We start from the raw sequence: 13477 nt of genomic DNA, 5'->3' as shown, positions 1-13477 counted from the left end.
TGTTCACCTGAACCAGAACTCTTGTGCTTATGCATAGCAAAAAAGAATCTTGTAGACTGCTCATTCATTTTACTTCTAGGTACCCCAAGAGCAAGAACCAATAAACATGTCAATATGAGTCAGAATATTCTGATTTCAGCTTCTCCTCTGCTCTCCACTCTCATAGCCATACCCAACTGGTCTTCAGCAATTAATTGCTGCCACTTGGCTTCTACCAATATTTATGGATCCAAGTTCAGTGCCAGTAGTTCTCACATTAGTATTGATATACCAAAACAAAACAAAACAAAAATAAACAAACAAACAAAAACAACAATAACAAAAAAACTGAATAGTGGGTCTTATGGGAATGAAGGAGCAGCTCTCACAAATTTATTCCTCGAACTTGCGAAAGGTGTATCCTCAGACATTCTAGGGGTGGGTAAGAAGGCCTGATAAGATAAATGCACACAAATATTGCAATCTCTCTAAGCCTTTGGATCCCCTCATTTTACATTATATGAGGACAGTTCTGTCATTTGCACCACATTAAATGTAGGATACCTTTTGGTCATTGTTTAACCATCCAAACTTACAAACTAATATAGCTCTTTTTAATTCCTCAAGTTACATGATTGAATCCAGAATCTCTGCTTAGTGCATCCATTCAAGAATTTGACCCTGATACAACTTTATTTTCATTCTACAATATCTCACATCCTTCCTAAATATTTCCATGCAGATTCCCCTGATTTCTGTGTTGCATACATGGGGAAAAGCATTCACTTCTTTTGGTGTGCAGTACACCTCCTCATAAGTCACATTTAGTACCTCCCCCTTGGGGGCTGTTCCGTGTCGTTATAGGGCTGGAAGAAAAGAGGGGAGACCAGGTGTCATGAGAGGAAATAGCAGTGTCTTTGTAAGCCAACAATCTCAGGCATTTCATATGGTGTTATTCAATGAAACTGGGTTAATATCTTCTGTGGAGACTGGGAACCCTCATTCCTCAGAGCAGAATGTCACAGTTTTCTCTGGCAAATGCTCAGCAGAATCCAGAGTTTCAAAGTCCCCCAACATCATCATCACATATATGTTAAAATGCCAGTTTTCAGGATCCCATTCATTACCAGTGGATATGCACACTTTCACAACAGACACCTTGCATACTGCATTGAAATTCAGCCACTCATAAGATGAAGTTATGAAGATGGGTTTCAGAAATGTCAACCTGCAGCTAGAAAAACTGAGTCTCTATCAGGGCACACATAGATGCCTCCATGTCCCTCAAGGGCCACTTGAGATGTGAATTGAATCCCTGGTTTCAATCTTCTGCTCTGATGTGTATGGCAACCCCAGGAAACACACATATATACACTCATGGAAACACACCCAGAGGCACAAACAACACACATAAAGTCAGGAACAGAAAAACAGATATACATGCACAAAGACAGACTCAGACGTAAACAGACACATAGAGACACAAGCACATACACACACAGATACGCACACACAGAATGCACACAAACACAAATACATACTGAAAAATAGGCACACATATACACAGACACACAAACACTGAGATGCAGAAACACACACTGGAAAATGGTCTCCTGTTGCCCAGTTAACACCACAACAACTCAGTAAGCCAGGAGTGAGTACAGTGCAAGCTGACAACATTGTATTAATTCCACAAAATATTTAGGAATGGTACCCAGAAATTCCAGCTGGAAAGGCTCCTTGCATATGAAAACTAGGGGCTTCCTTTTGATATGACAATTTTCTGCCCTGAATTTAAAGAAACATTAAAAAAAACTACTCTACAAGGAAAGAGAGAGAGAATGTCAAGACTGAAGAGAATAATCATACTTTTAAATCACCCCTCAGGGATTTTGATAAAGAAACTGTCCTTGGTTCTGGTAGCATCCCAACTTTGGGATACCCACAGTAACTAATAAAAGAGCAAAAATGAGTGTAGCCAAAACAAAAGTAGTGGTGTTTTCAGAGGGTGCAAAGACACCATACAAATGGAAAACCCAAGAGTAAAATCAGCAAAGAGAACAAAAGAAAATTTCACAAACTAAATTACAGTAAGTAGCACACATTCTGGGAATCTTTTATGTGAAATGGCAGAAGACCTGTAAATGATAATAGATGCAAAAAATCTTGCTTTGAGATGAATTTGATTTTGAAGCTCAGATCTACCATATCTTATTGTTGAAATCTGATTGAGGTCAAGCACTTTCAAATCTTAATAAAGCCCCTCTAGGGGTGGATTGGGTAGGCATACTCCTGAGATGGCTAAGATGTTAAATCAATATCTCTAAAAAACTTAGATGGTTCCTTCCTGGCAGAGAATGAACGGTTTTTCAGGGGATGAGATGAGTTCATGTTTTCTACACTCAGATTCTTTATTCTTTCTAAGTAAGTCCCCAATTCTACCTCCTTAGGAAAACAATCACAGATGTGCCCTGTAGATTACAGAGGACAAAGTGCCCTGTGCTCAAATGATAAAAGCACTTTCACATGAAGGGGGAAGGTGATGGTATTTTAGAAAAAGAAATAGCTGCAAAAGATGAAAGGTGTAATAAGGAAAAGAGAGATGTGAAACCAAAGGGGAATGCATAAGAAATGCTAATTATTATTAATTCAAAGGAAGAAGGATTTCTAAATTTTAAAGGTAACATGAGAAACATAAAATGTAACACTGGAAGATGGATTTCACCTCACAAAAGGTATGCACCTTGATGAAAAGAAATTGATAAACTTTCACATTGTGTCCCTAAACACATCTACACATACAAAATAGAGCTAAAACTCAAGCAGAGAGGTATCTAAAAAATCAAAAGAAAGAAAAGAAAACCTCTAGTTGTGCATTAGAATAGTTTCAATCAAGACAATTAAAACACTCAGGTGCCAGTATACAGAACAAGACTTCAACAAAAACCAGCTGAAATATGAGAATTAAATGACTATTAAAGTCACATTAATTCAACTTTCCCAATACAGGAATAATTTCCAAGTAAAGTTTTTTGTATACCAACTTACAGTTGTTGAATAACAATCAACTTTCCTCATGTGATACCCAATGTGGGAGTGTTTGTCTCATGAAATGTTGTTGCCCAGTAAAATCTACCTCAATTGAACAGCAGCTCTGCCATCAACAGAGAAACATTCTCAAATATACCTTTCTGAAAGCAAAGCCATCACTTCACTACCCGTTTCTCCATTGCTAATACCACATTTTCCCCTGCTCCCATTTAGGACAACACTCAGTGGACAGATATTCTGCTTTGAAAGGAATCACTTTCTTCCATCATTCCCTCTGCTAATTGTACCTCCATTTATATCACTGTCAACAGGAATTCCTGCATTGCTGAGTCCAATGGACACCTTTTTCACATGACAAATAAATACATTGAATATCACACTAGCAAAAAAAAACACAATGACGTCTCAGCTCTAGGCTGGGATGAACCAGCTCTCAGATGACCTCAGGGAAAAGTGCTTGGCTTCTATTTCCCAGGCTCTTCATCTGCAAAATCTGTTGTGCTTTCAAACTCACCAAGATGCTCTCTATGGGAAGGAGGTGTCCATGTGGAAGTACAAATTCCTTCTTGGGAGGTTGTTAATGGGAGTGAAGGTCTTTCTCCATCAAGATATCAGGGAGGAGTCTGGCATTCGTTTCCTCACCAGAGCTGGGTCTTCAAAGGAAACAAGCATGTTCCGTCCAGCCCAGGGCTGCACAGGATGAGAGACAGCAGCAGAGAAGATCCTTACAGCTCTCCTATAACTGCACATTAGGCACATTTCCTTCTTACTTCTGCCCTGTGGGACTCTAGGTTGGACAGGAAGGAAATTTTTCCTACTGATTCTCTGTTCCCAATAGCCCAGGTAGGGGAAAAGGGAATCTCTTTTTTATTATTCTCCTCCATTGACTGTCGTGCCTTCCATAGATCTCACCTCCAACAATTCACCCTATCCACTGACTTACAGTTTCTTCCAAAGTTACAGCTGAGGTGACGACCTGGATGATGTCCTCAATTCTCCAAAGTGCTGACATGGGGACAAGATACAGCCCTTGTGGTTGAAATTGCCTTTCTTCTCTACAATGAAGTGGAGAACGATATTCATTTGATGTAAAACCATGTGTCCCACACTCTTGACTTGATGATGTCTTGCCAAAACAAAGATGAAGGTCATGCTTGTAACAAGAACTACCACCCATCATTTTAGCTCAATTTATGAAATACTTCCTTCTTTAAGACACATTGGACATTCTTACATGCCATTACTTGAACTTAGCCCCTAGTATGGATTGTTTCAATTTCTTTCCCCGTATGTCCTTGTGTGGTACTCAAATTATTATGTTAACATATCCATTAACATTTTTATAAATTTAACACTAAAGTAAAAGTTAAAAGCTTTAAATAAGTTTTAAAGCTTTGCAATTTAAAACTTGCGTTTTAACCATAAACAGGAGTTCATTTCAATAGCGATGTGGACATTCACAATACTTTGCTACAATCAACATCATTGCCTGACCTGTTTCTTCACTTCAAACAGAAACTCTGCACAGGAAGCGATATCACCTCCTCAACTTGATCCCTAGTAATGTAATCCACCCTTCACCTCTCTGGATTTCATATAAGTGAGAATATAACATCTGGGTATTTTGTGTCTGGTTTACTCCTCTCAACATAATGTATTCAATGTCCATCCATTTTGTAACATATATCAAAAGCTTAATCTTTTTGCTGCTGAGTAATATACCATTTAGTGTCTAAAGCACATTGGGAAATATACATCCTTGGGGACTGGCCATATTCTCCTCCTTGGTTTGTGTTCTGTCTCTATGGACTGTGTCCAGTTTTTGAAATTCATTGAGCTCATGGTATGGCTTCTTTTCATATATATATTATAGTAGAAAAATGTATTTTTTAAAGATTCACCTTGCTCATTCCTTTGTACTGCATCCTTGAATTGCAGTCTTCCTGAATAGGATCCAACTTCCATGTCCATAACTGCAGCAAAAATAAAAGGAGATGTTAGGGATCTCTAACAGCTTTCTTGAGCTGCTGCACCATCCCTGGACCTCCTAATCCTGGACCTGGAATGTGTGCATAAATAAACCAAAATTTCTTTATGCAACTGTTTTGCTTGGGTTTTCTGATTCTGGAAGCTAAACACTATTCGTTTAGATTCACTCTTCTTCATACAACTTAGTATAACTAGTTGCATTATACCCCTTGAAATTTGATGGAGTCACTCTTATTTCCATATACATTTGCCTTTGCACTCTGTATTACATGCTACAACTACTAGAATTTATGAACTCAGATGTCTGTGTGTTGTGGAATGCCCCATCCAAAGAAATGCACACACACACACACACACACACACACACACACACACACACTCACACACAAGCACAGCACTCCCAGGTTCATGGCCTGGCTAATACCATCCTCTTCTCACCGCCATCCACATGGAGTAGGTTTGGAGTGAATACAATGAGAACACACAACATCAGATGCATACTCTGAAAATATTTAGAAACGGGAACATGGAATTGAATCCAGCAAATCCCACAGGGAGAAGTACACAAAAACTTTAATTTTGATCTGGTCATTCTCCTCAGTGTTTAAATAAAATAATATCTGCTGTGAAAGCAGAGAGAGAAGAAGATGAAGTGGATTAGAGAATAAGTATAATCTCAGGTCTTCCCTGAGAGATTGTTTTGAATGAAGATTGCCTGGGTTCCGGTGGCATTCTGACCAGGATATATCCCCTTGATGCCCTGAAATACTAAAAAAGAGCAAAAACAATGTATACAAAAAAGAGTAGTGATACTTTTTCGCAAAGCAAAACATCAAGCAGATTGAACCCCCTAAAAGGAAAATGATCACAGTAAAAGAATATCTCACAAAAGTAAAGAGAATAAATACAACACCTGTTTGCAATTTCTCTGTGATGCAGTAGAAGATGTTACATGTAAAATTTTTGAAATTGGATAAACTCTGGTTTTGAATCTTGGATACACCAAGTATTTTCTGATAAACTTTGATAAGAAGTGAAATATTCTAAATCTTTCACCAATATACTAGGGGACACCGTATCCATCATCCTGAGAAAGTTGAGCCATGCCCATTGTAAGTAAAAAGTTTTGATAATTCCATCCTCATAGTAATGTTATCAGTGGTAATTGAATAGGGCTGATGTTTCTTCTCCTTCTCAAATGTCTCATTCTTTCCACAACACATGTCCCCAATTCCATGGTTGTATTTCATTTCCTCACCACATTCCCAGCAATTGCCGAATTTGTTGATATTCATATAGAGCCACACATCTTCCATATTATAAAATGGGTGATCATATTCCACGACATGGATTCCCTGGTGACTTCCTGCTCCACAGTGATGCAACCTTCCATACTTCATGCACAAGCTGGATGCTTAAGGCCGACCCGCCCTCACCCCCCCTCACTACCATCTGCCTTTACCTTTCTGATCTGTAAGACATTGAACATGACTTGCTATTTTGCAAGAACTCCATAGTTTCCGTATTTGGTGACTTTATATTTTTGCTTCCCTCTTCCTAGAATCTTTCCAATAGTTTCCCTTGAAGTTTATCTTTCCTGTCCTTATGGAATATCCTACAGACATTCAGGGTGAGCTGGAGTCATCTACTTTATAATCTAATACCTTACATCCTCTACAGGAGACCATGACTTCTTGTGTGCACTTAAATTGTATGGTAGCAATACGTGTGCTGTTTTTATTAAATGCCATGCATTTTTTCCCTTGAAGAAGTCAGTCCTTAGGGATGTTGCAATAGTCTACATACATTTCCACCAAGACCTGATGAGTTGGTGACTGGCTATAGAAAAAGCTGATGAAATATATATTTCAAGAATGATTAAATGTTGTGATTTCTCAGAAATGCCAATGATGAGTGAAAGGGTAGAAGCAGATAATTGGTAAAATAAATATGAAAGGCATGCCTCTAGTTTATTCTAACTTGAGATCCCATAAATGGGTCAATAGTACATGCTGTAATAATTATAGTATAGAGTAAAAAAACCCATAGGAAATGTCAGAGTGCCTCATGAACAGTTAGGTGTGTTCAGAATAGCCTCATGATATCTTTGTTCACTTCGTGTACATGTGTGAGTGTATGTGTCACAGATCACAAGGTTAGGTGAACTTTTGACTCTGAGAAATGGTCAAATTCTCAGAAGCTACTGCACTAACAACAAGAATAGTTGGTTTTTGTTTGTTTGTTTGTTTTATAAAATGAATTGAAAGAAAGAAATCCCTGCCAACAGGCAACAGGTCTTTTGAGGATAGAGCTGAATGGAAGAGTGAGGATGGAGAGTAAAAATGGAGCCAGGGTGGGAGCCGAGGTTCCTTCAGACAAAGGTTGCTGCCCCTTCTTGTCATAGTCCCCACATCTCACCCTGGCCTTCCTGTTTTACCTGGGTCTGTACCATGTTGATTGGACACACAGTTTTGTAAGGGCCCAAGTAGATAAGGCAGCTTCCTCACTCAATTCCTTGTGCAATGACCTTTCATTATTTTAGGGCTTTGGGTTTTGACCTACTTTTGACAGTCCCAAAGGGCACATTCAGTCTTTTTCTCTTCCTTGTCCAACATGCAAAGCTCTTTCCCAGATCACCCTTCTGTTATCCTGGGCAAACCACGACAATCTGTGTTGATTTGTTTTGTCTCCTGTAACATTTATGGGAGAATTTTGGGTGATATGCACAGTTGTAATTGTACTTTAAATTCCCCAGTAAACTGTATGAGCCAAAGGATCAGGAATGATGCATGTTTTGTTGTCTTTTGAGTCTTAGGGAAGGCATGTGAAAAAATATGCACTTTTTCAGACAACAAATTTAAAGAAACTATGAATTTATGAATTAAAAAATTGGCAGGGCAAATGAAACCAGGTTACATATAGTCGTGATCTTATTGGAAACCTGTACTAGAGAAAATTGAATGGAATCGTTAAATCTACTTTCAGAAAGACAAGGTGTAAAAGAGTAATAATTTAATAATATTGCTATTGATTAATAATGAAATAGAAAAGATCTTGGAAACAAAATAATATACAAACACAGTTTCTGAAAATGCAAGGAGAAAATTGTTTTTTTAAAGGTTTTCAAAAACAATTAAATTTTTTTTCTGTTAAAATGCATGGAGAAGTAGCAGTAGGAATTCTGATTTTGTCCAACAGAAAGATATATGGATTCACACATATTTGTGAATAGGATGAATGTGAAAATTAACGCATTCTGAAGATGTGTTCTTCTAAATAGATGCAGAGCCCAATTCAAGCTTTAGAAAGAGTTCTAACCAAAAGTAGAAGAAATAGCACAAGGGAAATGATCATGTGGAAACAAGATGTAATGTGCATAAAAGTGATATATTAATTCAAATGAAATAACTTCTTATTTAGTAAAGAAATGGGAGAAACACAACATATGACACTGCTAGATTGAACCACATGAAGTTTATTATTGTTGAAACATTCCACCTCAGTTACAGGAAAACCTGTATTTATGTTTTTTTTTGAAAGAATAAAATTTAAAATAGAACAAAACACTCAGAGCTAAGCATGGAGAAATAAAAGTCTGAACAATTTCCAAAGGAAAAAATGATTGGATAACCAATGAACATATATTTAACTTCACTTATTTAGGAATGATTGTCAGGTAATGGTTTTAGTATACCCTTTTCCAACAATTCAAATTTTTCATATTTTATACAAATGACCAATGTAATAAATTTTGTTGCATGTACTGATGTTACAACATAATATACAACTGCATTGAACAGGGACTCTCCCATAAACACACACATTTGTCAAATATGTCTTGTCTTGAAAATAAAAAAGAAATGCCCTTCCTTCACCGTGCATACCTCCATAGCCTGTCAGCCAATTTTCCCTGCTTGCCTTAAGTACAAGCTACTTAGACAGATCGTCTGCTTTTTCTAGATTCACTTTATCCATCATATTTATTATTCTAGTTTGGCTTCCATTCCTATTACTTAATAGTTACCACTGACCCCCTGCTTTGATGAATTCAACACAATCTTCCTTTTATAAAATATAATGACTACAAAATGAATTAATTAATTAGCACACAGGAAAGCAATCAAGGAGAATGTAGTCCTGGATAAGACTTAATTAACACTCAGAGTTCTTCAGATAAAAGCTCTCAGCTGCCATTCAACATGGAACTTCCTTCAGCATCTACATGGCTCTCTGACTGACCTCAATGGTGTCTGTGACAGGAAGGTCTCTAGGTGGAAGTTTCCATCTTCCCTGGGTGCGTGGTGAAGGAGATCAAAGCTCTGTTCCAAGAAAAGACAACAGGAAGGAGTCAGGCATTGGTCACCCCAAAGAAACAACCATGTCCAATTTAGGATGGAGTTGCATAAGCTGAGGGACAGCCACCAAAGAGACATGTTCAGCTTCCTTATAACTGTGTTTTAGGCATGGTTGCCTCTTGTTACTCCAACATCCAATCCATCATATACATGCCTTTGGGAAAGTAGTGTGACTAGAACATTTTTCTCCAGATTGTTTTTCCTAGAGATGAGGACTTGAGATGGATTAATTCAGTATGTCATTTGTCCTTCATGAACTCATCTCCCTTCCATAGTTCTAACCATGTAAAAAAAAACATCACTCCTTGACATAAAGTTCCTCTATGTTGAGGACTGGGGAGTTTCTCTAAACCAGGTCCACTCAGATGGTCAAAGCATTTTCTCTGGGTGAAGACACAGTCCTTGTAGCCTCCAGAAATTTTCCACATCATCCTTTCCACATGAGGTATTTTGAACACTGAAGCTATAACAGTTGGATGAAAGTGTCAGAAAATAGATTGTGTACTAATGAAACCTTCAATATTTATGGTAAAATTCAGAGAAAGATCAGATATTTTGGTTACAGGAATGAAAAGACCTGTATTTGTAATCAATAATACAGAACATGCAACCCAGTCCTGCATCCCAATTCTTATGTTGCACATGGAAGTCATGATTTGTCACTTCTTGAGTTGATGAAAATCATCAAGAAACAATTCTCTCCTTTCATAATAGCATGCATTAATTAAAGCTTTACTTCAACATATTTAATGATATACTCAACTTCAAATTTCAAAGAATCATAATTACCATGTCTGAGGGTGTGAGCCCTACAATAACTGCACTTCTTCAACCTCAGCTGCAATGAACGTTTTATAGTTTTTGACCAAGAAGTCTTTACAGAGCCCCCTTTATTTCTTTGTTCCTCAGACTGCAGATGAAGGGGTTCAGCATGGTTATGACCACTGTGTACATCACTGAGGCTTGTGCACTTGTGTGTACACTATGCATAGAAAAAGAACTCATGTACACACCAATACTTGTACAATAAAATAAGGAGACAACCATGAGGTGGGAGGCACAGGTGGAAAAGGCTTTATATTTCCCCTGAGTTGATGAGATTGCATGCATGGAGGAAACAATCTTAGAATAGGAGAAAACGATGCCAATGAATGGTCCTCCAGCTAGCAATCCAGCTGCTAAATGCACCACTATGTCATTGAGGCAGGTGTCAGAACAGGCGAGTTGGACCATCTGAATAAGTTCACATAAAAAGGGTGGGGTTTCCAAGTGTGTGCAGAAAGAGAGCCACAACACCATGGAGCTTTGTAACAAGGAATGGAGGGCACTAACAATCCAGGATGCCAGAAGCAGCAGGACACAGAGCCTGGGGTTCATGATGACCATATAGTACAGGGGGTGACAGATGGCCATGAAGTGGTTATAGGCCATCACGGCCAGGATAAAGTCATCCAACCCTTCAAAGAGCATGAAGAAGTACATGTAGGTAAGGCAGCCTGTAGAGGTTATGACTTTGCTGTGTGCCTGGATGTTCACCAGCATCTTTGGGATGGTGGTGGAGGATGAATAGATGTCAATTAAGGAAAGATTGGAGAGGAAGAAGAACATGGATGTTTGGAGGTGGGAGTCAGTGATGGTGGCCAGGATGATGAGTAGGTTCCCAAAGACAGTGACAAGATACATGGACAAGAAGAGACCAAAGAGGACAGACTGTGATTCTGGTTCCTCTGAAAATCTCAGAAGATGAAATTTTAAAATTTCTGTTTCATTACCTCATTCCATTTACATAACTCTCTAGATACAGAGAAAGAACATGAATAATTTTCAAGTAATCAGTGATTTCTAGTTTATCAATAATTTACAATTTGCACACAAGAAATTAATTCCTAGGTTTTGTTTATGAATGTCATCCTCTCTTATGGTATCCTCTGAGCAATCTCTGATTAAGAATTCCTGTACATACTGATTGTACATGTAGATTGGAATGATTTCTAATTGTTTTGTTAATTCTTTTTTTAATTAATAAAAAAAAAAAAAAAAAGAATTCCTGTACATTTGCAGATAATTCCCCAAACCCTTATGAGTTCTAAGGTGTTTCAGAGAAATACTTTCTTTCCTTGTAGGGATGTGTAGTGAGTTCTCACTTTACACCAGTCTCTGTCTAGCAAAGGACATTCAGTGTGAAAATAAAATTCCCTACAATTTGCTCATGGATAAATAATATATGCTAACACATAATCATAACATTCCATATTATTAGAAGTGCTTCAAAAAAAAGAGGGTAGGTAAAAAAAGGAGGGGGGGGAAGTGACCATGCCAGTCTACTTATCTTAATATGCTCAGGCAAAACCACAACACGAGGTGATATCTGAACAGAGCCTTCTTAAAAGAGAAGGCTTGACTCAGCAGGGTGTCTGGAGAAGTGCGTGCTCTTCACAGGGCATGTCCAGAGCAAAAGACCTAAGGAAAGGCAGTGTTTAGGATGTACAAGGTCAACACGACAGCCAGTTTGGATGGAAATGATAAGAGATAGAATGATGAGAGATGGTGAAAAACAAGGTAGCCTTGCTGCTGCAACCTCAAAATACATATTTCCTTCTCCACATGTTGCAAGTTTTTTTTTTTTTTTTTTTTTTGTATGTTCAGGCACCGGGAATTGACCTGGGTCTCTGGCACGGCAGGCGAGAACTCAACCTGCTGAGCCACCATGGCCCACCCTCAAGTCTGCACTTTATAAATTTATTTGCAAGTATATCCCTTGGAATTTAATGGCATCACTCTGATTTCCATATATAGGTTTGCCTTTGAAATCTGTATTATATGCTACAACTATTAGAATTTATGAACGTAGATGTCTATATACAGCGGACTCTCCAAATGAAAGAAATGGACACACACAGACACAGACACACACACACACACACACACACACACATATACACAGACACAGCACTCCCAGGTCCCTGGCTTGGCTAACACCATCCTCTTCTCACTGTCATCCACAGGGAGTAGGTCTGGAGTGAATACTATGAGAACACACAACATCAGATACATATTCTTTAAATACTTAGAAATGGAAACATAGAATTGAATCCAGCAAATCCCACAGGGACAAGTAAACAAGCAGTTTAATTTTGATCTGGTCACTTTCCCCCTGTGTTTAAAGAAAATAAGATCTTCTCTAAAAGCAGAGAAAGAGGAAGATGTAGTGGATTCGAGAATGAATATAAGCTCAGGTCTTCCCTGAGAGACTGTTTTGAATGAAGCCTTCCTGGGTTCTGTTGGCATTCTGACCAGAATATACACCCTTGATGTCCAGAAATTGTAATAAAAGAGCAAAAACAATTTATCCAATAAAGAGTAGTGATATTTTTCACAAAGCCAAGACATCAAGGACTTTGAACACCCCAAAAATAAAATGATCACATGGAATAAAAGAACACCTTACAAAAAGGAATGGAATAAATACAACACTTATGCGCAATCTTTCTGTGATGCAGTAGGTGTTAAATGGAAGAATGAGGAGGATGGAGAGTAGAAACGGAGTCAGGCTGGGAGCCGAGGTACCTACAGACTCAGTTTGCTGTTCCTGCCTGTCATGGTCTCCCCATCTTGCCCTGATCTTCCTGTTTTCCTGTGTCTGTCCCATGTTGGTTTCACCACACTGTTTTGTAAGGACCCAAGTGGATGAGGCACGTTCCTCACTCACTTACTTGTGCAATTATCTTTCATTATTTTGGGGCCTTGGGTTTTGAACTCTATTTTTGACAGTTCCAAAGGGCACACTCAGTCTTTTTCTGTTCCTTGTCCAACATGCAAAGCTCTTCCCAGATCACCCTTCTGTTACCCTGGGCAAACCACGACAGTCTGTGCTGTTACATTGCTTTGTCTTGTTTTTTGTAACATATCCTGGAGATTATTATGTAATATGCACAGTTGTAAGTGTGCTTTAAATTCTCCAGTGAATTCTCTGATCCAAATAATCAGGAATGATGCATCCTTTGTTCTGTTTTGTGTTCAAAGAAGGCATGTGAAAAATTGTGCATTTTTCTGACCACAAATCTAAAGAAATTATGCATTTATGAAATAAAAATCTGGCAGGT

General features: G+C 38.3%; 1 protein-coding gene across 1 annotated transcript; it reads right to left on the bottom strand.

Moving 5' to 3' along the window:
• Positions 1-10250: 10250 nt before the first annotated feature.
• LOC143649689 (olfactory receptor 7A10-like) lies at positions 10251-11204 on the bottom strand. The gene has a single exon (XM_077119619.1). The coding sequence runs from the start codon at positions 11055-11057 to the stop codon at positions 10251-10253; it is 807 nt and encodes a 268-aa protein (XP_076975734.1). The 5' UTR covers positions 11058-11204.
• Between the last annotated feature and the right edge of the window lie 2273 nt (positions 11205-13477).

This window comes from Tamandua tetradactyla, chromosome 11, assembly GCF_023851605.1.
Source record: "Tamandua tetradactyla isolate mTamTet1 chromosome 11, mTamTet1.pri, whole genome shotgun sequence".
Classification (NCBI taxonomy): domain Eukaryota; kingdom Metazoa; phylum Chordata; class Mammalia; order Pilosa; family Myrmecophagidae; genus Tamandua; species Tamandua tetradactyla.
The sequence above is the reverse complement of the archived record's forward strand: the minus strand, read 5'-3'. Positions and strand labels throughout refer to the sequence as shown.